This window comes from Cyphomyrmex costatus, unplaced genomic scaffold, assembly GCF_001594065.2.
Source record: "Cyphomyrmex costatus isolate MS0001 unplaced genomic scaffold, Ccosl1.0 scaffold490, whole genome shotgun sequence".
NCBI classification, from domain to species: Eukaryota; Metazoa; Arthropoda; class Insecta; order Hymenoptera; family Formicidae; genus Cyphomyrmex; species Cyphomyrmex costatus.
The window spans coordinates 73333-100269 of record NW_017279183.1 but is presented as its reverse complement, the minus strand read 5'-3'; the positions used below and the strand labels follow the sequence as shown (position 1 = coordinate 100269).

The 26937-nt window shown below is 40.1% G+C and overlaps 5 protein-coding genes across 6 annotated transcripts; 1 reads left to right on the top strand and 4 right to left on the bottom strand.

The window, feature by feature from the left end:
- Window positions 1-250: 250 nt before the first annotated feature.
- Window positions 251-26360, top strand: LOC108778159 (pseudouridine-metabolizing bifunctional protein C1861.05). Its single transcript, XM_018545261.1, has 9 exons — window positions 251-490; window positions 889-1251; window positions 1373-1712; window positions 1801-1925; window positions 2111-2170; window positions 13898-14103; window positions 14570-14769; window positions 24142-24377; window positions 25804-26360. The coding sequence occupies exons 1-9, from the start codon at window positions 251-253 to the stop codon at window positions 26092-26094; spliced, it is 2061 nt and encodes a 686-aa protein (XP_018400763.1). The 3' UTR covers window positions 26095-26360.
- LOC108778160 (uncharacterized) lies at window positions 4820-9608 on the bottom strand. Its single transcript, XM_018545262.1, has 3 exons — window positions 8512-9608; window positions 7140-7587; window positions 4820-6578 (listed from the first exon to the last, which is right to left on the bottom strand). Exons 1-3 carry the CDS (start codon window positions 9208-9210, stop codon window positions 6277-6279), a joined length of 1449 nt encoding a protein of 482 aa, XP_018400764.1. The 5' UTR covers window positions 9211-9608; the 3' UTR covers window positions 4820-6276.
- pck (Claudin superfamily protein pickel) lies at window positions 14834-16531 on the bottom strand. Its single transcript, XM_018545263.1, has 4 exons — window positions 16402-16531; window positions 16248-16314; window positions 15811-16148; window positions 14834-15730 (listed from the first exon to the last, which is right to left on the bottom strand). The coding sequence occupies exons 1-4, from the start codon at window positions 16436-16438 to the stop codon at window positions 15465-15467; spliced, it is 708 nt and encodes a 235-aa protein (XP_018400765.1). The 5' UTR covers window positions 16439-16531; the 3' UTR covers window positions 14834-15464.
- On the bottom strand, window positions 17722-19363 carry sinu (claudin family member sinuous). Its single transcript, XM_018545264.1, has 2 exons — window positions 18741-19363; window positions 17722-18248 (listed from the first exon to the last, which is right to left on the bottom strand). The coding sequence occupies exons 1-2, from the start codon at window positions 19015-19017 to the stop codon at window positions 17860-17862; spliced, it is 666 nt and encodes a 221-aa protein (XP_018400766.1). The 5' UTR covers window positions 19018-19363; the 3' UTR covers window positions 17722-17859.
- On the bottom strand, window positions 21442-24210 carry kune (claudin). Of its 2 annotated transcripts, none has more exons than XM_018545265.1 (2): window positions 23538-24210; window positions 21442-22238 (listed from the first exon to the last, which is right to left on the bottom strand). In XM_018545265.1, the coding sequence occupies exons 1-2, from the start codon at window positions 23671-23673 to the stop codon at window positions 21724-21726; spliced, it is 651 nt and encodes a 216-aa protein (XP_018400767.1). In that variant the 5' UTR covers window positions 23674-24210; the 3' UTR covers window positions 21442-21723. The 2 variants fall into 2 exon arrangements, with proteins under 2 accessions (XP_018400767.1, XP_018400768.1); XM_018545266.1 differs by having other exon boundaries at window positions 21447-22226.
- Window positions 26361-26937: the final 577 nt, after the last annotated feature.

The following is a 26937-nucleotide window of genomic DNA, read 5'->3' as shown; positions in this document are numbered from 1 at the left end:
GATAAAAATGGAAGAAAAATGAGGTAATGCCATCGACATTATATAAAACTGTGAAAATAAAGCATCCTTCGTTCGCTATACGTATCGAGACACTCGTAGTTTAATCGATATTTATCTTAATTTATTTCAAACAAAGTTTCAAATAACGTGTGTGGTTATCGCGATTACTCACATCCGTCTGTCTTATCTAGAAGTTAAGAGAAGTTCGCGTCTAATGTATTCTGTACATCGTCCGTTCGTTCATCTCGATATGCATCGATCCCGTTTGAGCGAGCTCCTAACAAAATTATGGAGAAGATCCGACGTGCCGCCGATCCATCGGAGATCGATCGCCGGCCGGGACTCGCTCGTTTACGGGCCGGACGTCGTGGCAGCTCGGAAACGTGGTCTACCCATCGTGGCACTAGAGTCAACGATCATCACACATGGCATGCCGTATCCAGATAACTTGGATACCGCGTTGAAAGTCGAAGACGCGATCAGAAAGCAAGTTTGTATATGACATCTGATAACGTTCTTTTTTCCACGGTGGATAAACAGTTGGTGCTTTCCAGCAAGAGACATTAATCAATTTCTTCCTTGTTTAATACTGGCATATAATAACGTAATAATTATTGTGTTACACTGTATATGATCTTATCTGTGTCTCTTGCTGAAAAGTACTCAGTATAATATAAAATATAACTAAAATTTAGAAACTACCATATTGAGAGGTCTGTTTGATTATTGATAAAACGAGGGTTGCCCGAATTATTATGAAAAATGAAAAAAGTTTTGTACGATAATATTAAATATATTGTGAGTTGTTGAATGTAACTTTAAAAGCTGATCTATCACAATTGAGCAATAATGTTGTAAACAATAGTAGACAATTTTTGCTTATTTTAGGATGTTGTACCTGCAACGATAGGAATCATAAATGGCAAGATACATGTAGGTTTGAACAATGAACAACTGGAGACCTTGTCTAAAGTTGATCCTGCAAAGACCATGAAATGTTCACGAAGGGACATTTCTTTCATTCTGTCGCAAGGATTGAACGGTGGTACAACAGTCAGTGGCACGATGTTAATTGCACATGCAGCTGGTATTCCAATAATGGCAACAGGTGGTATCGGCGGTGTTCACAGGGGAGCTGAGCTAACTCTTGACATCAGTGCAGATCTAATTGAATTTGGACGCACGCCGGTGGCAGTTGTTTGCTCTGGTGTCAAATCTATCTTGGACATTGGCAAGACCTTGGAGTATTTGGTAGATATACTTGAAGATTTGATAGATATGAATAAACAATCATTTTTAAGATTCATACAACTTATTAATGTCCATTTTGTTTCCAGAAGTTGACATAAAAATATGGATTTTATGCTCGCAGGAAACTCAGGGAGTACCGGTTATAAAAATAGGTGAAACGTCAGAATTTCCAGCCTTTTACTGTTCCGAAACTACAGACAAAATAAAAGCACCATGCAGAATCTCCAATGCCAAGGAAGCAGCCGGTATTATAGAAGCACAGAGAGTACTGGATATTAACACAGGGATATTATTTGCAGTTCCTATTCCTGAAAAATATGCATTGCAGCCTAGTGTCGTGGACGCTGCTATATCTGAGGCTTTAAAGAAAGCTAATGCTATGCACATAACGGGCAAGCAAGTTACACCATTCCTTCTAAGTGAGCTCAACGAGATTACGCGTGGTCAGTCACTTGAAGCGAGTGAGTGAATAGAAATTAATTGCGATATAAAATACGATAAAATGTAATTGTTATGTTTCAAATATTTGGGCTTACGGTAATTTTACAGATATAGCTCTCATAGAAAATAATGCTAAGGTCGCAGCTGAAATCGCCTTGAATCTCTGTGAAAAATCTCAGACAGCCGATATAAGATCTACTTCTGTTTCATCAATAATATCGAAACAAAAACCGGTAAGTTCAAAAAGAAAGTAAAACTGTTCTTAAAAATAAACTTACAATATGTTGAGAAACGTAACGTGAGGAGCTATCTTATCAATACACTTTAGCATAACATTTTCAAGGCTGACACAGCATTAAGTAATCTCATATTCCACTATCTCTAATTGAAATATACTTAAAACTAATGTTTTATTCAGGTGGTTATTGGTGCGTCAGTCTTGGATACTGTCCTGCAAGTGAAGGATCCCCAAATAAAAGTAAGTCAAAAATCTCACAATCAAAGTTATACTAAATAACCAATTTTTTCTTATATATTCATATTACATAATATAGTTTGTAGAACAGTAACAGTATTTATATACAATTACCACTTTTTTTTTTATCTTTATGTACACTTAATAATATCAAATAATGGGAAATCTCGCGTAGAATAGGGGAAGAGTATGATGTATGTTAACAAACGCTTTATAGAATAGCAAACCTATGAAATATGCAGCCGTATTGAAACCGGCGGCGTATCCCCGTAACGTAAATTAAATACAGACGCAAGCTTGTCGATACGATATTATGAGAGGTTCGTCAACGTAAACGCGCTATTGAGCTCGATTGCAGCTTGTAACTACGTGTTAATTATTTCGTGTTCGCTCTTCTTTACTAACAGTCTTTAGATACACTCTTTTTTTTTTTTCATCATCGCGTGTGTGTCGTCTTTATACAATATTAAGGTAGTCAAAGCTTTTAAGTGTGTATACTTTTCTTTCGGTATCGCGCTACGATCACTCTATGAAATATCTCGTTTGCGACATCGTACACCTGGTGGAAACGGATCGATTGATCAAGGAGTCGCGCGGTTTAATAGGAAATCGGTCTTTACATCATTTGTGCGAACGTATCTTGGTTATCGTCAGGTATTTTCAGTAACATTCAATGAGATAGAATATTCATTTAGATAGATCTGTTCAGCGACATTGTTTACTATTAGAAAAGATAACACAGGATATAAACTCTTATCTACTTATCTTTTATCTTAATAAAATGGGTCACATTTTTGTAATCTACTTCCTGTTGATCGATCTGTCGGATTCAAATCCAACGTGCAATGTCGCAAACGACTAATTGTTCAACCATACCTAATTGTTTGAGATATATAATAAATTGAATTTTAAGCAGGCACTATTCAAAGCTCCCCGCGCGTCTTCCACTTCAATTTGTATATATTACATTTAAATACCAATCTCCATTATAAATCGCTATGCTCGTTTGAACTTTGAAGTCTTTCTTGCAGTGTGGTTGTACGTTATAACATCAGGAAATGTCGACCGAATAAAATATAAACGCCTATTATCTTTCGCTCTGTTTTTTCTATAATAGATGGTACATTGATACAACAACCGAAGTGAATTCAAGTATCCCATCCGGAGTTGATATAAGTTTCGTATTGTTTTTTTTTTCTTTCTTTCCGAATATATTTTCTTTTAACTAATTAATTAAAAAACGATTAATCTCTTTCTATCTTCTCTGTATATAACATTTTTATATACATTTAGTGGCAGAGGCTGTGTGTCTGCGAGGTGTAAGCTTTCACATTATTATTACATTCAACAATAATTCGATGGTCTGATTAAGAAAGAATGATTGAACTTGCACGTGGTTGGCAAAAGAATTTTTTCTTATCTGGAGAAAACGAAAGGGGTCAATTATTCTTACTTGGCGACACGCACAAATATTCTACTTCGCTAATAGTGGCCCAAAGATGATCGGGCAACTGTTTGAGATTAATAATTACCCTGTTTTCCAGACTAGCGTAATTATACTTGGACATGTAAAACGCCTGATTTCGAAACACGTAAATTTAATTGCGACAGATAGGATCAACATAAAACGCCCCATTTTTTTTTTTTTTGTAACATCGGCGGGGACGTTTGAACAATTAATAGATAATATTTCGGTTTCTCCTTAAGCAGACGATCGACACTTATTATCTATGCCGGTATATACAGCCTACTATAGTATTTGTATCCGTTATCATTGCATTCCCATTAAATGTATAACCCTAAGATTCCTTTAATCCTAGCTAGGAAGCCAATTATTTCGAGTGTTACGCTACGTCTTTGTCGCTTACAAGACTGATCTCGATTATTGAGACACCGGAGAGGCGTATGAGGTGTGTGAAAAGAAAAAGAGAAAACAGTTTGAAATACTAAATGAAATATCTCCGGTCTATGCTTATCTTAGTTCAATAATGATGGTGTAATTACAAGGAACGTATCGGTACAAGCTACTTGCGTGACGCGTATCTTTTAGATATATATGTAAAAGCAATTAAGAATTATTTAATCGTCGCCTACATTGGAAATCTCTCTTTCCTCTTCATCTCCTCGTACTTTCATTCTTTGTTATATTATATTAACGTTATTAACGAAGAAACTAAGCGAACTCTCGTCGTTCAAGAATAGTTTGTCTAAACATACATTCATCTTGTCAGAGAAGAGTGGGAGGATCATCAATTTGGCAGTAGTATCTCACAATATTCTCCCGTATAATTATCGTAATTATCTCTAACAATCGTTACGGAACTTCATGAATGTAATCGCGAGATACGATAGCTGATTAGAGGGCAATGCTTCTGTGAAGCACAGTTCGCTTGTCTGGACAAATACAAGTTGTTTGCATTATTAAGAGAGTCTAACGTATGAAGTCATAAAGATATAGTTTCTTCAAATCGAACAAAAGTCGGAAGTTGTTAACAAGTCTTGAATCATAGTTTTTCTTTGAATAGAAAACGTCGATTAACGTCGGTCAACTAAATTTGCTGCTTCTGTTGTTTTAATAATGATATCCATGATGTAGATTTGAAAGATAAAATGAATATCTACAAGATCATTGAGAGAGATATCTTTGCGATATATAACGTAGAAAGAAAGGAATAGATCTCTCTGTACCGTCAAGATAATGTTTTGCCAAACAGAAACGCGATCCGAAGTATATCTGATTACTAGCTCGCAGTCTTTAATTAACTCAACAGAATTGTCGGTCCAGAGAGACAATCTAACGCGGAGATCCAACGGGAACAAGAGCTTCGTGTGTCATTTATAGGCGACGATAGTTACATTCGACTGTGACATACTACTGGCGTGAATTGAACATTATCTTCGAATGAGAAACGGCATGACGGACGATATCCCGGGTACACTGATGATGGCGAACGATCGATGACGGCTTTATTCGGATATGGGTAACGCAGGAAAGTTTTACGGCTAAAAATAATATCTGCAAAAGTAGTTTATGCACACCGATTATGCGAGGACAGTAAGGCATGTAGATGTATACTTGCGAGGAGAGCCCGGGGCAGTTAATGAACAACCCGACGATGTAGTCACCGCGGCTAGAGGCGCGCGCACACACAAACACGGTGAAAGTTCGCATGGAATAGCGGCGGATTAATTCTGTAAAAGTCGGGAGACTAAAGAAAGTGGTTTCTAACGGCCATTTAAAATTAGCGTGTACCTACCCTCTATAACTCGACGTCGACGATGACGAAATTAGCATACGACACTATGAGAGTATACGGGCCGTAAATAGAATGGTTTCTTCGAACTGTCTTTCACGCGGGGTGAGTTGCTTGCCGCTCGTTTTAAGGAATCATAGGGCAACGTCATTTCTGTATTCGAATTGTTCTCTCTCTCTCTCTCTCTCTTTTCACCCCCCCCCCCCCCAGATCGCGTAAGATGATTATGGGGGTTTCACCCTCGCGTCGCGATCTTCGCGAATTTAAACGCCCCTTCGCGAATTTTGCCTTACAAAACGGAGATAGCTCTCTCTCTCTCTCTCTATCTCTCTCTCTTTCTCTCTCTCTCTCTCTCTCTCTCGCACTATTATATATGTTTTGATTTGGTTCTTTCATTAATAATTGTAAAGTCCCACCGTGATATCGATTCGTGAATGCTTGGTCTCTCATGTCGCTGTAAACGTCATCCGTCGCCGCAGTTTTTCCTCTGTGACGTCTTAAGTGCGCACTATCGGCGATAAGACCTCGAGAAGTAGGGATGACTATAGGAGACGAGCTACGCAGCAATTGTCAACCTCCCTCACTTTCACCGATTTCGTCGATACGACGACATCGACGCTGACGGCGGCGGCGGCGACGTTTTCCTTACATATAATCAGATCGTACCGTTGGACTCGCGCCAGCCAGTAGCTCGCTAGATGTATGTTTTTTTTTTTCTTAAAAAAGAAACTGAAAAACTTATGAAGTTATGACAAACGGTTTGTCGTACTTTTACTTGTATAGCGGTATGTCGGCGCGCCGCCGATTGCTCCTGTACAGGAAACGGTTCTGGGTGCTTCGCCACCATCTCCATAGTCAGGTGCGCCTGTTCTGACCGCTCGTTACGGTCACGCCTGTGCCTGGGCTGGTACCATTCGACAGCAACAGCCTGCGGTTGAACTCACGCATCTCGTAGTTGTTGTTACCGTTGCTCTTCTCACGGCCGCCGCCGGCCGCGCAATTATGGTTGTTCGTCGAGGTAGGTGTCGTCTCCTCGAGTATCAGTGCGCAGTGGCTATTTGTATCGCTGTCAGCACCACCGTCCTGCAGATTGTTCGCCAACAAAGGATGCCGGCCGGTGTTGCATTCGTCCGACTGCAGCAACACCGACGCGTTGCCTGAAAATCGATCAGACGATAATGGATAGTTCCTTTTTTTTTCCTTTAAAAAATTGAATTCTTTTCAGGGAAAAAACGATTTTGTTGAAATATTTAAAAATTTATCTACAGATCTGAAAATAATTTTGTCGGACCATCAAAATAATTATGTAGGACGCTTAAACTATAGTCGTTAGAACATTAAAACTTACTTTTTATGGAATTTCTGCTTGAGATTATTTTGACAATCCAATAAATTTATTTTCAGATCTGTATCTAAAATAGATACTTAAACAAAACTGTCCTTTCTTATTAGGTGTCTCGATTCAGATGGTTATTAAGCTTCTCTATTTTATAATAAATACTACCGTTGATACTCAAATAAACTGGTTGATTAATACATACATCATGTTGAAGTAGTTCTTTATTATTCAAATTATTGATTTATGTTATAATCAGAAATACTCCTTTCTAACAATACTAATGATTAGGAACTAAAATCTGAGTAGTGTTACGGCGTTAATTGATTCAGGTCATCGACATTGTTTTCACAAACGGGAATTACTTCAAACTGAAACATACCGGAAGGCATAACAGTGTTAGGTAACGTTGTGCGTCTCACTATGCTGCCGTTGTTGGCTGTTTCCGGCAGCACTTGGGAAAAGGGCGGTTGCGCGAACGGCGTGGCCGGCGGCGGCGGCTCCCTCAGCATTCGTATTTTTTGTATCATCTCCCGTATCTCGTAGCGTAGGATGCCGAGAAAGCAAAGCTTGGCAAAGGCGATGACGCAGAAGCCCAGGACGAACAGTAGATCCGCCGTCTTCCTGAGCCAGCGTACGAGCGTTTCCTCGCAGCCGCGCATATACGGATTCTGACAAGGCTCGCTGACGTTAACGCTAGGCTCGCAGCAGGTCAGTGGCAAGTTGACGCGATGATTGAAATCCTTGGGTCCGGTCACCCCGCAGCACATGAACTCCCGCTGAAGTCGGTCCCAATGTTCGCTGAATCGCATCTCCTTGTCGTAGTCCACCTGCGGGCAAAAGATCGTCACCTCGAGGCGTAGTACGGTGTGTTATGTTAACATTAGAACCGCAGCTGTACCGTTCGATCCATCTGATAGTTCTTTCTTTTCCAGTGTTAATTTAGATTTGTACGTGGAACTTTATAGATTCATCATAAATAATCATAATTGATTACAAGTAGTTTTACTTTTATGATGACAACTCTTTCTCGTGAAGATCCAGATTTATCTTGAACCGAGATTAGATTGATTTAGACCCGTAGTTCTAGTGTTATGTAATCTATCGGAAATGTGGAAATCTGAGGCTTCGACATTGGAATTCTTTAACTTTCAGCGTATTTCATTATCGTAGTGCAGACATTATACACGAGAAAAAAAGTTACACAACGATAATATAACGATACCGCCGAGGACTGTTATTAAAAGTTACAGAATCCTAGAGTTGATCTTGGTCAAAGAAGCAAAAAGTTGTATGAATTCTTATTCCCGTTATAACTCGGCACAAATCGATTTCTACGTCATCACTATAAGGGTGAAAACCCCTTACTTGTAGTAAATGACAATACGAGTCAATTTATAAATAGCTACTCCCTAGTCGACGAACCGAAGAAACTTTTTTGACACATTTCCTGGATCTATGGAATACGATCGTTAACGTGCAAGAAATTAATCTATTTCGATACACACAGGGCGAGGGAAAAAGCTTAGAAGTCTTTTTCCGCTTATGACGTAATGGCCAACAAACGGGTTAGTACTCCGACTCTCTATGCTCTTAATGACAGTATCGATACCGTTATATTGTTCTTGCACAGACATTACACATAGTAAAAAAGCCAACGTCGGCAACAACAGTAGGACGTCGATACCGTATTGAAGTTACAGAGAATCGGGATACTGAAGTCCTACTGCGAGCCAATCGAATCTATAGCGCACCTGCAAACGTAGCTTGAGCGTGGGTCTGAGGTCGGCGCGCATTTTCTCGAAGCGGAAGATCCAAGCGACGCCGACCACGGCGTCGCCGAACAGCAGTATCAGCAGTAATATCCAGTAGATGTGAAGCAATCGGGCGCTGAGCCGCCTGGCAGCGATGCAACCGAGTAATTGCACCAGGCCCAACTGCGCCGTCAGTGCCAGATAGCCGTAGAGCGCGGTGGGGTCGTAGACGCGAGGTACACCCGGCACCACGTGACGACGTGGGTCGCCGGTGAACAGGAGAGTCTGCGACACCGCGGCGGCGAAGCCGATCGCGCTACCGAACAGCACCAGGTTACAGGCGTAGATCCAGAGGCGGTAATATCGCATCGCGACGTCCTCACCACCGTCGGCGAGTCGTTGGGACGTCACCGACGACGGCGCCTCGTCGGCGACGTGATCGCGGCTGTTGCTCCTCTGGTCGCCCCTTTTGAAGACGTTGTTATTGTTGACGTTATTGTTGTTGTTGTTGTTATTATTATTGTTGTTGTTATTGTTATTTGTGGTAGTCGTGGTGTTGGTATCGGTCGAGTGCCGATGCTCCTCACGGTCGTCCAGCAGAAAGAGAAAGGGCGGCTTCGCGCTACAGTCCTTCGTCGCTGTCTTTTGGCTGTGCGTCGACTGCGGGGTGACTGAACGTTGCAGCAGCATCACCGTCATACTATCGTGCCACCCTGGTGTGCGTGTCCTCGTCGTAAGGATTGTGTCCCGCGGACGCGGGGGGCTGAATAGGAGAGACGGGCCAGCGCGTTGCACCGTTGGTGGTGGTCGCCGCCGTCGCGGTACTTACGCGAGGGGGTGTCGGTGGCGGAAGTGGAGACCGATCCTCTTTACTCGTGATCGGCGCGAGTCACGCGAGCCACCGAGTCGTCGTGTTGCATCGCCGCACCGGAAGGTCGTTCGTGGTAACGTTCATGGTTGTCCCCCTCGTGTCACGCGCACCTGCCGTCGTTCACCGCAATAGCGGTCTTTGGTGTTCCAGCAACCGGAACGATAAACGATTCTCCTGTGCAGACAAAGAAATATGTAATACGTGAAAAACATATATTAGAGACATATATTTCTAACGGATACACATTTCCTGTTTAGTCGAACATTTTGAAAATTTTTAGAACTCGAAACTTTTCGATTTGACCTTTGATCTTGAATCTTCTTCCGCTTGTTCATCGTGCCGCGCAATTTGAAATTCTCTCTCTCTCTTTATCCACGGATGACTCAATCTAAACGGGGACGCGCGGATGGAGGGCGTGGGAATTCAACGGAATTCAACGTGCGTGCGTTTCCAAGTTGAAGCCAACAGAGCGGGAGGAGGCTAGCGTGCACCTCGGCGGATTGTATTTCTTTCTGACAGTTGTAGCGTGCGATAGGCGATTCTATTTATCGATCCTCCGCCGCCTAGTTCTATGTAGCTTCTCCGAGGAGGGACAGAGAGATAAATCGTGCGGGATAGAGAGAGGATATGCGCCTGAGTGAGTATATCGGCACGAAGCGTCGCCGGCCCGGCGAGCCTTCGGAAGAACCGCAGAGACAACCCTATCTGACGAATTGCGAAGAGGCACATACACAATCGCACGGAAACAGGGCTGAATAAAGGGGATGAGGTACCAGTGGGATAGTATGTTAAGTAGGAAACAAAATGTAAAAAAAAAAAAAAAGAAAGAAAAGCTCTGTGAAAATTCTTGGGAGTGGAATTTCACTCTAAAGAGTAGAGCAGAATTTTCATCGTTTCATAGTGAGTTTCCACTTTAAAGAATTCGAGAGTTTTAATAACATAGAATTTTCACTTTAAAGAGTGAGATCTTTCTTTTTCTTCGAGATTGGCAGAATGATCACTTTTGAAACAGTGAGCGAATTCACTCTTTAGAGCGAGATATTCCATTTCGAAGAATTTAGAGTGGAGAAAAATCGCTACTTTCGCTAAATCTACATGCGAAATCTCGGTAAACGATTCTCCGTACACATGGGCATACACCACGGATCGTCCCGAGATTGTCAGGGTCGTGAACACGGACATGCAGCTCGGCCCGACCAGGGCGATGCGCCAAAGCGTGCTCCCGTTTCCCGTGCATCGGCATTCGCATTGCATGCATGCATGCGGTCGGGCCGCCACGAGTATATGCGAGTGGCGCATTGTAATGAAAACACGGAAGAGAGCGAGAGAACGGTAAGGGCCCATCGATCGTTTAAACCCTGCGCGTTAGCGCGCGCTCCACATTGACACACAACGAGGAACGAGGAACGTGTACGAGAGAGAGAGAGAGAGAGAGAGAGAGACAGCGCGCGGTTACCTCTTTTCGTCTTAGCAGAGAAACAATTCCCAACGTCACGAAGACGAGCAGTCAATGTCCTGGCCGGCGTCCAGTACTGCCTGCTTTACATAATCCCGCGAAAGGAAAAAAAAAAAAAGAAAAGGAGAGCGAAAGAGAGAGGGAGAGGAGAAGCGTGCGCGGATCGATGTCGCGTGCAATGTGCAATCCTTTCCCAATACCGGATGCCGGAGCGAGGGACAAGGGGGTCGAGGAGCTACTGCACACGTCTTAACCGAGCGAGGACAGACGTGATAAAAAAAGACCATCGGACGGCCTTTAATTAGATATTGATACGAGGTGAGACATTCTCTCTCTGAGCAATAGAGGCGCGAAAAGCCAGAGAGAGAGAGAAAAAGGACGACGGGGGAAATGCGCGCGCGCGCGCGCGCGCAGGAGAAGAGGAGCAAGAGGGTGGCAGTGGATGTATAGGGAGGGAACGTGGTGTTATGCAATCTTCCTCCCGACCTTCCCGACGGAATTTATCATTACTCGCTATACGCTTCGTCCTATATTTTCACCGCATGCAAAACAGGGAATGCCCCGGCTGGCCACACGCCGTGTGTCACGCGAACTCTTCTTCACTGGCTCCTCTACCGACCGCACGATCAGCAAGCCAAATCGTGCCTGGCGTTCGTCTCGGTCGAGATGTGACGCGTGGCACCCTCGAGTGCTCGAGCATGCTTTTCAAATTGCTTTCAAATCTCAAGATTTCTTTTTCGATACCGATTGCGCGAACGCGGGTTCTCTTCGACGAAGGCTCGAGGAGGGGAGCACAATTGCTATATTTCGTAAAAGAATGACACCGTTCGCGTTGACCCGGCTTATTCAATCCACTATATAGATATACCTTTCCGTATAGGACTTCTTCAGAGGAAAGGCACCCGCGCGATCTCAAGGAGCGTGCTTTCTCTTGCTCGAATAAAGGTCTCGGTCCTTCTCTTGTAATTCTTGTGTCCTTCAGGAAGAGACCTTTTCTTCAGGGAAGATGCTCGGGGGAGAGAAAAAATCTTTCCTTTCGAGGAAAGCGATCCGGCCTTTCGATGAGCCGATTGCTCCTCTTCGTCTGCGACTACTTTGCACGGAAATGAAATAACACTCGAGGAGTAGAGAAATCTTAGAGAATTCTTCCTCGAGAGGTTCGACGAGAAACGCCACGCGAGCGGCTCGTCACTGGTGATCACTTCGGGGGATCGCGCTTTCTACGACGCAAATCTCTCGGTGTCACGATTAAAGCAGCTTACGTGCGCGCGGATTGCGGAGGCGCGATCTTGTTTGTCGAAACCGCTGCGAAATCGCTGCGGCCGGGTGTCGTCGGTCGGGCCGACAATACGACGGTCGGGATGTGCGCGAGGAACGCGGTCGTCGTCGTCTTCGTCGTCGTCGTGGTGCCCGTAGCGCTTCCTTCACGGGCATCGCCGCGAGAGTCCGCCTCGGCAACGTCGTCCACGACGTCGTCGTTCATGCCAATGAACGGTCGCGTTTACCTCTTTATGCGCTCTGTATTCTGTGACACCTCTCTCACCACCAGCACCTCCACGTCGTCGCTTTTGTTCTCGGCTTCTTCGTTACCGGCGTTACTCCCGTTTTCGTTGTCCTGCTCCTCGTCACCGTTGACGTTCTCGTTCTCGTCCTCGGCCTCGGCCTCAGCCTCGTCCCCGTCCTCCTGGTCACAGTCGACACTTGACAAGGCCGCCGCCAGCCGTAGCGCATGTCGCTCGCACGACGCCTTCGTGGAGCGGCGCGACGCGACGCGACGCGCTGCCTCTCACTGCCACTGATCACGCAGAGTCGAGAGCTCGTGCGCGCGACCAAGCGTCGTCGTCGTCGTCGTCGTCGTCGTCGCGACGCCGCGGCTACAACGCCCGATGCTTCTCACCCCGCGCGCCTGACGCATGGGATATGGATAGATATTCCAGGCGGACACGCGCGCGGCTCTCTTTATACCTATCTATCCCTTGTCTATCTTGCGGTTTCTCTCGCTTCCTCTATACTCTGTCGGCATAGAGAACACGCGACGTCCAGGGGTACGTGGACCGCGGGGGTGTTCGCCACCATGAACAGCGCCCGAGATAGGCAACCAGACTGGCGCGAGGATTGAAGAGACTCCGCTACCACCGTCACAAGGCAAACTGATAGATAGAGGGAAGACACGCGAAAAGGGAGCGTGCAAGGGCGGATGATCGGAGGTGGGCGAAGTGGGCTCCGCTACGATCTACGCTTTTGATTCAGTAACCGCTAACCGAGCCGTCACAGAGAGACGTAAATCCGTATTCCAATATCACTATTTTATGCTACAAAGGGGTAGACGAGACTGGTCTTGTTTCATGAGACTGAAACGTAGCACTGTCGTCACGGGTAATAGAGGTCTGACCGATAAGGTCTCACTCACGTAGGAGGGTGCGCGCCTCCCCAAGCACAGCGTTGATACGTAGAAATAGAGCCGAGGTGGAAGGAAGAGGTGGAGAGATAAAAATGTCCAACCATATGTTACCACCGGATGTTGTAGAAGTGCGAAAGAGAGGGAGAGATAGAGAGAGAGAAAGAAAGTATAGATACGTAGGCATCAGAGCTATACTGTACACCAAGATATAGGAACGGGGAGAAGAGGTCGAAAAGGGTAAACGCTATATGCCAACTTGAGTATCACAGGGATGGGACTTCGTATGCTTCCCCCGAGCACTCGCTCTCAGCTGTGCGACCCTGGAGCGAATGCTTCGCGTTTAATTAAATCTTTACAAGCTGGAGAGAAAAACAGATATGCCCAAAGTAAGCACTCCTCTTAGTCCCGACGGCTAACTTTCTTCAAGTGTGTGGCTTCGCTCTTTCTATACAACACGCTCTCGTCTTAAAACATTCTCTTCTTTATTAAAATCATAAAAGTTCTCTCTTTTAAGATGACTTTTATGGTTTTAATCTTTGCATTTCTCTTTCTCCTTTTCCTCTCCGGAATATACAATCTCCACATGAGAAAACTATTGATCGTCCAACAGAATTCATGTAGAGTCCGAATAATCCTGAAGTGAGCAATTCATTTCTAGAATGACGGGAGAACGCACATCGGGCGAAGTAGACGAAGCTGCGGCGGAGTTGGTCGAAACATCGCCGACGCGCTGCTCCAGCTCGGTCTGGAGAATACGCGGTTGATGTCCATCATTGGCGACGATGAGTATGGGAAGATCATTCTTGAGAGCTTAGGAGCCGGAGGCGAAATAGTGAAATGTATGTCGGACGTGGACACCGCGAGGTACGAGTCGCAATCTTGCTTCGTTGACGAGTATTCGACGGCGAGGAACTTGTCTGATAGCCCCGCCGAATAATGTACAAGACTATAGATATCTGGGCAGTACAATATATCCATATTAGCCGAAATAATTATTATCTAATTATTATTTCAATTTTTAAATGTGACGCACTTAAATAATAGATAGCTTCTTTTGATTGCAACGATATCTTTGGCTATGAAAGACACTTTCAGAACCAACTAAGATGACCAGGAAAGAAATGAGAATATTGTTTTCCACTTGTCTAATTAGCCATTAATTTACTGTACTTCTTAGGAATCCAAATTAATAAATTCAGATTCCAATAAATTCGTTTCTTTAGATATGAAGATTCGAATTGTTCGGATATCCGAATTTAATATAGGATAGTCGATAAATTAATTATCAGCAGATGCATATTTGACAAATTATACATTGCTAATGTTACAGGATAACAGTGGTAATGGACGTTAATGGAGAATGTCACTTCTGCGTTAGCGAAATGGAATCCTTCGCCGCGATAACCCCAAAGTTGATAAAGGAGTATCAATCGCATCTCGAAGAAGCAAGCTTCATCGTCCTCGATGCAAATCTCGAATTGGACACCATGCGCTACGTGCTCGACGTTGCGTCGCAAGTGAATATTCCAGGTGAGTAAAAAAGCTCTTACAATAATTTACTGTCGTTTCATTCACGAAAAAGAATAATTCCTCGTTTATTAATTTCCTATACACTTGTAAGTCAAATAATATAATTCTATTATATTATACGTATTCTATATAGAATGTATAAAAAATACATATATAAAGATTAAAAAAATGCGTGCGCGTGAGTATAACAACGGACGGATATTATTCACGCTTAAGCGAATTAGTTTAAAGAAAATCGAATGTAAGTTATAATAATTAGTTCGAGAGAAGGCGACAATCTAACACATATGTGTTTGTCCTTTTTAACGATTAAATTAAATACAAATGAAATATAATATATAGATTCTCGAAACAGATCACCTTATATCTTTTTGCTTATAACTTTTAACTTTCAAAATCAACCTCTTAAAACGGAGGTACATACACGGGATGAGAGTCGGGACCTGCTAACTATATGGTCGACTACTCTCACACGGAGCTATTCATTAAAAATAACGGTAAGAGCTTATATATATAAAGCTGTTACTGTTTTCCATTTTTTATGAATAAATATAAATGGACGGATGAAAATCGTACACAGATAGTGTACAGTCTTTCTTAAGAAACAGATCTTATTTTTTGCGTGTTCGTTAAAAATAAAAGAACTTTACGCGGAAATTAAATTTTTCGCCAAAAGCACACGACTCGAGATTACTTTATACATATCCGCTTCGGCTTGGCGGGCCGTGTTGAGATTGTGGATTCGGCTGCATCTGCATCACCAAGTTACGAGACTCTTTGCGTAATCTGTAACCTGTCCGCGCGTCTAAATACATAAAGAACGCGGCAAACGTATGGATCATGAATGATATGACAGCAAGGCCATATGACCACGACAAGTGATTAAAATTCGGATACAATAACCAATCCCGGCGCCAGCATTGTCCGCCGAATATAGAGACTGCCAGAAAGAGAAACAAGCCTAAAATTTAAAAAAAAAATATTCGGATTAAGGAACTTTTGGCATCTTTTATCTTTAACTTTAAAGGCTCTTACACTTACCAGCAACTGCATCGCATACAAATACGAAGGACGACAGAATCCATTCGTAATGCAGGACGAATCTTAACGGCCAACGTGTCCAGATCAAGGCAATTACAATGAAGGCAAAGATGGACAGCATTAAGGCCAATGTGACGAACGTCTGTACTACCATGAGCCATACTGGCAGCAGCCACTCTCTTATGACGTAATATTCTTGTGAAAATATATGGTGGCAGCCGTCGAATTGTTTGTCAAACTGATACTGAGGATAGCGAAATTGCTCGAAGCAATACTCCCAGAGTCCCATGTGCTTAAAGTTGCTGAACGTCTCCTGATACGATTCTATCCAATACGGACTAGAAATTACGCAGACGATCAGTGAAATTGTTTTCATATTTTCATTTTTCAAGTCAATTTAAGATTGTCACTTATAACAGTTGCTTGGAGATGTTTACCTTATGAAGGCCATCATTAGGAGAAAGAGCGCCACGAACGAGAGTCCTCCACCAAAAACGACCGCGTCTGTCAATAAAAACGAAGGCCAATTAGTACAGGTGTACAGGTTATTCCAGGTAATCGCTCTGCTGATTGACCTAATCGATTACTCACTGGACGCTCTGTGATACTCTTGCTTGTCCACCGTCATGATGACCTTTTAGAAAGGCCAACGTAAAACTAACTGACCTGTATATAATTCTTTCGTTTACAATTGTGTCTTCGTTCGTCACCGCACCTCACCCTCGCCACACCCAGTGAACCCGCATCATTACTACATAGCAGTTCTACCAACGGAAAGACGCTAATATTATTTACCAACAGACGGAACTTTCCCGTTTATTGATAAAGTAGGCTGTCCTTCGAATGTGTGTTCTTAGACTGGAATCAAACTACGCATTGAGTTAAGTTTCAATCTCAATCTTCAATGCGTAGTCTGATTCCGTCCTTACACTTTTTACGGTACATTATTTTTATATACATCATAAATATAAAGAATGATGCTGATTGGAATATTTACTAATGACTTCTTACTACAAGATTAGTAAAAATGCTTAATGATTTCTTCATTGAGAAAAAATTGTTTCAGTTTTTCAACTAGTTTTTTATTACTTTGTTATATATTTCAAATTTACAATCTTATCTAACGAAAGATGTAATTTATTCAAATTTTAGATGTATGAATTTGTTTAAAATGAGATTGATAGGCTGCAAAAATAAAGATATCTTGTATTAGAAGGTTTATTTGGTAAAGGATGGAATTACAAAATTTGCTTTGATTTCATTAATCTCGTTAGGTTAAACCAGCTTAAACATCCATTGATATGTATTGGAAAATGCGTAGCTGCACCGTGCAAATATAATCTCGTGCATAAAATTTAATATAATATACATATATATTTTACGTACGTACAATCTACAAAAGCATTGCATAATTTGCGTCTCAAAACGCTACACAGAAAAGTTCGTGGAAAACTATATTAGTAATAAAAATGATCACAAATCAACAAGTTAAAATTGTAATACAATAATATGTTCAAAAAATGAGAGGAGTTTTAAAGAATGGCGCTGCATCTTAATTAAATGCATCTTTTGGATAAAAAAATAAAAATATTATATGTAACTATGCACACAATTCATGAATGGACGACATTTCCTCACTGTAGCTCACGATTTTATCAAGCTTTAAATCTTCATATTAAAAAGGCACAATCGTTTAGAATAAAAAAATCGTGAACCCTTTTTATACCATTTTTTAATGAATTTTTCTGCAATTGTTTTAAGACGCGTGTATCGTCTCATGTCATTAATAACGATATTATCATACAATACTATGATCTAATGTATGTAATATTTTGTAAAGAGAGATATAAAATATCGTACAAAAATATTAAACTTACGTATTTTCTAAACTTAAATTAATACAGATCTGTTTTTTTTTTTGTACATTCTACAGAAAGAGAAAAGTTCTAAAATGAAACGTTGCACCTTTATGGACGGAATAGTACTACAGACTTTTAATACAGACGTTTGTGCGCAATTCTTGCGAACAAATCGGGAAGTAAAGTCATTTTAGGCGCGAGATTCGAGTTGAAAACGCATTTGAGATTCCTTTAGATAGTCTCGTTTTTTTCGTTGTACGTTTGCCTCTACAATCAATAAACCACTGGCGATCAGCATGAATACGCTGCCTATGACGGCTAGAGCGAAAGACCATCCTAAATAATTGTTGGCGTGTCCAGGCATCCAACCGTCGGCGTTACCAAGGCAGGCAAACACGATGACTGCTATGCCACCGCTGATACCGCTGCCCAGCAGCAAGTAACCGATGGTAGTTATCAGCTCGATGTATCTCTTTCGCTCTGGGTCGCAGCACAGAGTGAAGAGTAATATCAGAAAGAACGATACCAGACCCAGTAGAAAGCATATTGTGAAGAACACTTGCGTGGCTATCATGAAAGCTGTAATAAAAAAGTATCATGTTAAACAAATGGTAAAAATAAATTCTTAATCTATTATTACTAAGAGCTTTTCAGCAAGGGATACATATCGAGTCAGGAGTCATTCTCTCATCATTGTCTCTGTCACTCACTGAACATTGAACAGAAACTTTCTGTGTCGATATATATTTCTCTAACTGGAAAGCTCCTCCCAATAATATTATCAACAAATATTGTCATTGTATTATCAATGCATTTCAACGATAATCCAAGGTAATCTACTAACAATAACAAATCTTTCCTCAAGAAGAAAGATTCACTGTTGATGTTAAGGATTCATTTCTGCTAATGTAATCTTTAAATTGTAATCTCGATTCAATTAACTCTTCATCTTTTTCTAGTTCTAAGAATCAGAAAAAGCTGAAGGACAAGTTGAATTAAAATTATTTATTGGTAGAAACGTGAAAACAGTTTCCCTTCGGATCAGTCTGACATTGTTACACGACTACTTACGGGGCAGTAAAAAGCCGCGGATCTCGGAGTAACCCGCGGTAAACGGGTCGTAGACCCATCTGCAGCCGACGAAGAACCGCCTGGGCGCGTCGGACTCCTGGGGATTGGGCAGCGACCTGAAGCAGTGCCGCCACAGGCCGAGTCGGTCGAGCTGCGCTCCGACGATCCGCGGGTCGCTGACTAACCAGGAGGGCGTGCCGAAGGCGACGCACACACAGATGAACCCTACCAGGAACACGCCGACGCCGATGTTGCCGGACAGACTCCTCTTCTTCATATCGCCGCGCGTGTTGTCGAGACGATCGCGTGAGAGAGAGACGTCCGCTTGGACGCGCAGCGTAAACTATACTCTCATGAAACACAATTCTACCTGACGGTCCCACGGCACTAATAACCACACCCAAGCGACCCGCGTTATTGGCGGAGCGGACGGCCGTGTTCTAAACTAACCTAACCTAACCCGCGTTTCACCTCGCAAACAGCCTCACGCGCGAGTAGGTATCCCACGAGCGGAGCGTTAAACGTAACGAATCTATGCAGGACCGTCCACTGGGAGGGCTCAGGTTCCGACAAAATATCCTAGGAGAGAAAAAGAACGGTGCTTCCTTTATCCCCGAAAATGCGAGATAATCTGCTTAAATCTTTGATCCAAATTGAATAATAGTATTTATGACCTGCTCTGACCTGCTTTATGTCTATTTTTCCACCAAACGTAAATTAAAACTTTAAAATCTTGGTTCTCAACTCCGCTCTTTATCTTTTTCTAATTTTAAGAAAAAGATCAAGTAAATTAGAACCGAGATTAAAGTTGATCTTAATTACATCGGTGGGACTGGACGCTTACTAAGTCGGAGTTACATAAGGAAAAAAAAAAAAAAGTTCTGAAGATAAAAGGAAAAAACGTAACCATTTTCCATAAATATTACGATAATATGAAGCCAGTAAAGAAATTAATAATAAATTGATATTTGAAATTTGTTTGGCGTACATTTGAAGAAAAGGAGAAAAGCATTTGTTTCCTGGTAAAGAAAATAAGGTTTTTGAGATTTTTTTGGAAATTCGCGGTGATCCTGCCGCTTCTCTCGTCGTCCCTGCAGCCATCAAGGTGCATAATATGTGTCAGCGCGTGTCACGTCTTATTTATGCATATCGTTTCTCTTCTCATGATCGCATTCCGACCTTGATCCTGCAGGACGTAAGCAGACCGCGAATAAGTGCGTTTCTAAGCTTAAAGTGCGCTTCAGACAATCGATAAATCGTCGCGATGATTTCAGAATAACGTTCTGTTTACACAAATAGAAAATAAAGGCCCTGAACAGTCAAAGTGGATTTATTAATCATCTTTAGTGTTTAAATAATTCGATGTGAATTTATACATTTATACGTAATCTTAATTGTAAACTGCGCATTGAATTTAATTTTCAGTCTAAAACGCAAGAGTAGGAATATCACAAGTTAAATTGGCAAGCAATTTATTACTAAAATAATATGCTCATAGACATCTTGGAAAGATCTTATAATTATCTGATGCTGAGATAAGCGCCTTATTAAAATCTGTAATTTTATTACAGAAAGCGAAAAATATATACCTCATCCAGGATCTACAATTTTCTGTTTATAATTTTATATTTTCAATAATGAAAAGTAATTGAAAAATGAGAAAACACATTTTTTTTTTAACGCAATCACATCACGAACTTCTATGTTTTTCTTTTTTGCTTACAAAAATTTTTGATTCGCAAAATAAGCACTAAAATAAAAAAAAATATAAAACGCAACACTTTTTGTCTTGAAATGTCTGACAAGAATTGGAAATCGTCTAAAATGGGCGTAAATAATTTCTCGTCGAGAGGAAGAACGCTTTCTTTTCTTTTACGTGACTTCCGCTCTTCTCACACACAACTCATTTATACCATTTTTTAAACAAATTTTCTTTAAAAAAAGGAAAAAAAAGACGTATGTTATATTCGTAGAGATTATAATGTATGAACATCCTGTAACTGAATCACGAAAATTATGCCATAGTTGCGCGACGCGAGTCATCGCTGAATGGAATTCCTCTGCAAGACGCGAATGTGTCACCTCGAAGAGATCTTGACGCGCGATCCACAAGATGACGCATTATGTCGGCCGCAACTGACATAACTGCGGAAGATTCAGCGCGGTCGATTAGAATAGAATCTAAATTAGGTCAAACGGCGAACACTTTCCTTCGCGTTATCGCGTGCACGCGAAAGATCCGCGTCTCGAACATTTACGATGAATTTGCGAGAACAAAGTGGGTCACTGTGTGCAGAGGTACATTTAACTGATTTAATTTACATTCGAAAATTGTGACATGCAAATCTGAATATCCACCCGAGGAGAACAAGAGAGTCAAAATAATGTCATATTGATCGAATCATGAAAGAAAGTCAAATTCAATAATCCATTAACATACCGTCAAATTGACATTATTTTAACTTTCTTGTTCTCTTTTGGTGGAAGTAAAAACACGGTAGCTTAGGAAAAATTATTTTATTAATTCATATACGATATACAAGTGGGAGATTAATCTCTCGCAACATCAATATATATCTATATAGAACTTATGTACAAATATATAATTAATGCCTACAAAATTTTTTAAAAAACAATACAGATAAATGGACGGATTAGTTCAGATATGTGCGTTACACATTTAATGTAGTATTAACGACATCTAGTCGTGCATTTTTTTTATAGAAAATGTTTTATATAATTTAAATGTTTGTCAACGAAAGTCAACGACTCCTAGTCTCTATATATTTAAAATATGTATATATCTTATAGATAATATATCGACAGACCCTACGTTACGATGAGTAAAGATGCGTAACAATTAATATAAAATTATTAGTCTTCAATATTTTTATCCATGATACATGTTCAGTGGATAAAATTTGCGCTTACGCGATCATTTGATAGATCGCGAATATTTATTCGATTACGATATGAAAATATGCTAAATGGTTGTATGCGTTTTTTGTTCCTCGTTCAATATTCGCTCCTGTTTCTTCTTGTGTCTACGTCCTTCGATCAAGTATAGGACACCAGCGGCTATCAGGACAAAACTGCCAACGACAGCTAAGGCGAAGGACCAACTGATATCATTGTGTTCCCAATTGGGCATCCAATCTCGTCCATCGCCCCTGGCGCCGAATATAATCACCGATATGACACCACATATTCCTGCCAAAGTTAAATTGCCACCGGTTGCCCACAGGAGCAGCTGATACTTGTCATGATGACGCGAGCAACAAGTATATAAAATAGTCAGGAAACTTCCTATCAGCAACAAGGTGAAGCACAGCGTGAAGAAGAACTGCGTGGCGACGAAGAAATCGGGCAGAAGTATGTCGTGTATGATGTAATACTCCTCCTCAAACACCCACCAACATCCATAGAATCTGGTATCGTAGAGGTGACGCGGATCCTGGAATCCTTGGAAACACACCTGCCAGAGACCTGCAAACAGTACTGTTTCTCAATCGCTTTGTCGCTATCAGCTAAACGTCTCATGCTTATATAATCATATTATTAGATGAATTATTAATTGGACACAGTAGAAAGGAGTACAATTTAGTTTTTCAAATAAACTATCACTTCGCTTAAAAAAAAATTCTGTGATGGGAAACAGAATAAATAAAATCATTTACTGACAACCAATCCTATTATAGTGTCTATATTCAAAATAACATCTTGTAACAGATAACAAATTTGGTTGGACATATTAGTGGGCATGTTAAAGCTATTGTACACTGATTTAATCTGAGTATAAAAGTAAAATTTAAGTATTCTGAATTATAAAATACATAGTTTACTTAACAACACAATGAAATGTATTTTATATTTACATTGAATCCACAGCTTTACATCATTTTGTATACGACGGTTTTAGTTAATATGCACTTTATAACAGAGTCTAGCTATTTTGTCAAAGTCCTACGAGAGAAAGAGATACGTATTATTTTTTCTTATATATTTATATATACATACACATTATTTCTTCTAATTTCTATTATTTCAATCTATAACTTTAATTAAGATTATAGAGTAGGATAGTATGAGTTCTCAACAAACACACCAAGTTAAGAAAAAATCAAAATTTTTTTATTTTGATGTCACAAAAGTTAAAATAATGACTTTTAGTTATAAAATTTGACTGTTTATTGATGTTAAGAATCAAAATAGAATCATTCTGACTTTTTGTTAACTTTTATACGTTCTTTGACTGATCGAGATAGTATATATATATATCTAATATTAATTTCTATCAATTAATAGTGAATTTAGTCACTTGCATTACACAGGGAGAAATTATATATTGTATCTTATGAAATTTTGACAAAATCTCATGTAGCCAGACTTTGATATAGAATCTAATATGCATCAGTGTGCATTAAGTCGAGTAGTTTGCTAATGTCCATTTCTACCAATGTAATTTAAATTTAATCTCAGTTCAAATAACTTCATTTCTTTTTGTTCCAGTTTTACATGGTTAACTCTTAACCGAGGTTTAACTTCTAATTCTAGAATCAGAAAGAGATTAGAGGTTAAATTAACCGTGAGTTATGAAACTGGGCCTAAGAATTAGTAAAAGATAAAGAGTCAGCTGAACTGAGAATAAAGTTAATTTACATTGACAGAAACGGACATAGGAGACACCAAACTTAACAACTTCCGCGTTCAATATTTAAATAGTATTGTTTTAATAGAAGTTATTTATAGAATAACAAATAAGACGTGTGTGCAGTCAATCATCACGTGTAATCTTACCAATCTTGACGAATTGTGGATTATCCAATTTGCCGTCGGTCTCCAGCCAATTGGGTGTGGTGAACGCGATCACCACCAGAACGAACGCTACCGCCGTACACGCGACGGCGGCCTTGCCCGTCCTCGTCTTCCCCATCACTCGCGAGCGTCACTCGGAACTGTAATACGTAACGAAGAATGGTGGAAAAAGAAGCGTGAACTCCTCGCGTTCGCCGTATAACGTCGTATTCCACCTGGAACGTAGAAGTATGCAACTTCCTCTCGGAGGAAGCTTAGCTCGACGCGCGAGCGCTAGAGCGCGTTGTTTGCGCCGGTTGCGCGTTCCGCAATATCCCCTTCCCCTGGAATTTCGACGACCTTTCCCTCCCTTGCTTTGCAGGTGAACTTTTTGTGTCCATTAAAAGGAAAATTAACTCGTTAAATCTTTTTATCCTTTCGAATCTCTTCTTTTTTTGTCTGTCTCCTTCTTGTCGCAAAACATGCTTCTACAAACTAACTTTTCTCTTGAGAATTGAACAAAGATTTATAAAAAAAAAAAAAATTTTTTTTTAAATGAATGTGTGGGAAACGAATAATGATTTTAATATATAATTTTTCTCGGTAGTCTGGTACGAGCCCACGGATATTAGAAAGGCGACGAGGATATTCCAAGTTGGACCACAGTGGAAAAACGTACTGCATTTTGTCTCGCCTAATCGGAACGAGCTGAAAATAATAGGCGAACACTTCAACATCCCCGTTTCCGAGAGTATGGACTTGGTGGCTACGAGAAACGCGGCTGAACAGTTGATCGAGCACATTCCAGTTGTCGTGACCACCTTAGGGGCGCAGGGAGTGTTGGTTCGCATCCTACTTGCGTTTCAAACTCGTTGTCTAAAATCTGTTTCTACCAAAATTAATAGCAAAAATTCCGTCACTTGCATTACACTAGATCAGTACATATCAAAAGCAGCTATTCGTAAAATTACATACATAAATATAGAAATTAAATGTGAACATTTTGAGCGATTAAATACCTAACGATGATATTGTTACGTCATTTAACAGAATTTACGTATTATTTTATTGTTAGTTGATTTTATTATTTAGTTAAGAGAAACCCCCTATTTTTGGTTAAAACGGATCTTAGTGCTTAAATATTTTCGTGTAAATTTTTATTTATATGCACATTCATTTCTGCGCGCCGAAATCTTTCAGTCTTGAAACGCAATTATAAACAGAATCAAGTAATAATATTATATATTAAATTGACAAGCAATTTAACAATATTAATGCTAATATAAGTATATTATAAGAATATATAATTTGATGTTAATAAAAATCTTAAAAACTGCGAATGATTCACTGCGAAAAATATTACCTCAGCTAGGATATTATTAAATTGCTGTGATATTACGTATTTAATTCTTTCACGATTGCGTTTCAAGACTGAAAAAGATTTCAGCGCGGTGGTTTGCAGAATTGGATGTACATAAATTTACGCCGCAAAATACTTAAGCATTAAGGTTCGCTTTGACCGAAAATAGGAAATCTCTTATATAATTTAATTTATTCTCATCGGTCCAATTTCGCGAATTATAATTGATTATATATTATACTATTGTATTTTCTAAATACTTCATATAAAGTAGCCCTTTTAATGACTATTAATTCAACGTAGTTTGTAGCGAGTAATTGAGATTACATTATGCTATTGTATTTTCGATATACTTCATATAAAATAGCCTTTAATGATTATTAATTCAGCGTAGTAATTGAATTTATCATACTTAATCTTGGTTTTATTTATTCTTTTGTTTTTTCCTAATTTTTAGAACACTGGAAAAAGGAATCTGATTGCACATTAATTGGAGAGAGAAAATTGTAGTAGATAAATGAGAATTTTATAATTACTTTTTAAATCTATATAATTCTAATTTGAATCTTGTAATTCTAATTAAGATACCTAATCGCGATTAGAAATCTGATATTACAGAATAATTCATTCATTTTCAACTGAAAATTGTTCTTATTAAGGAGTTTTTGCAATACCGTTTATCTTAGATACGGTGAACGCTAAAGTCCTATCCTTTTCTTAATTAATTGTGAAGAAATAGATAACGTGACTTTAGCGTTCACCGTATCAGGGATAAACGGTATTGTAAAAACTCCCTATTATAGAGAACGATAAACGGTAAACAGAGATTAAAATTCATTTACATTGGTAGAGGTAGATATAAATCGACGACGATGTTTCGCATGTACTCGTTAACTTTCTATTTCGCAGGTGACCCGAAAAGCTTTGCAAAACAAGCCCTTCTACGACAAGCGTGGCAAACTGATCGCCGACTCCTCGGTCGCGTCCCGATTGTACCCCGCCGTTGACGGCACGGAAAAGACGAGCGAGATACTCAGCGTAAGCGGGTGCGGAGATTGCCTCACGGCCGGAATAATTTACGGGATTCATAAGAATCTCGACGAGATCGGTTGCATCTCTGTGGCTCTGAAAGCCGCTTCACTCTCGCTGAGGTCCTTCGATGCGGTTCCACGATCACTTCGAGACGCTCTCCGGCGATAAAGCTTCGCTTTAACGCGATATCTTTCATAATTTAATTTTTTATAATTTGACTAATTCTCTACGATTATCACTTATGCCTGTATACTCATAGTCAAGCCTAAGGCCTCCTTAAATTTATCTTTAGATACTCTACGAATTATTTTATTGGCTACAAATCATCTGAAGACGAATGTAAGGAAGCCTCAAATATAAGATCTTTGAATATATGCGAGTGTAAAATATTGAATTATATTCTACTTTTTAAACGTTCATACTTTGTTATCGTTATCTCCTACGATGATCATATTTTTAAAGAAAATAAAAGATAAACATGAAAAGTTTTTAGTCTTCATTCTTAAACATTTCCAAACTAGTTTGTGATTGTCAGAAGCTGCACGTTTTAATTTCTAAAATGTTCTTTTTTAATATATTTGACATAAATTCTAATAAGTACAAATCAACATAACATTAAAGTGATATTAAAATAACAATAATTTGATTGTTAAAAGTGACTTTTTAATCAATTATGATTTTGATATTATTGTGACTGCAGTTCTGTTCGAGTTAATATGCTATTGCTTAACACTAAATTCATCGGCAGTTTTCATAAAAACTCGTTCATTAGTATTATATTAAACACGGAGTACTAATTAGAAAAAAATTCCTGTAATACAATATTATTAATAAAAAATAAAGTTTTGAGAAAAAAAATTAATGTATCTAGGAGACAGCTACTTGAAACAAAGGACTTTTGCAATAAAGGATGTTAGGCACCTATACCACACAATTACTGGTACTGGTACTACTAAGCTGTTATTTTACATTGATTAGACGCGCAAAGGATTAATATACAACGTAAAATCA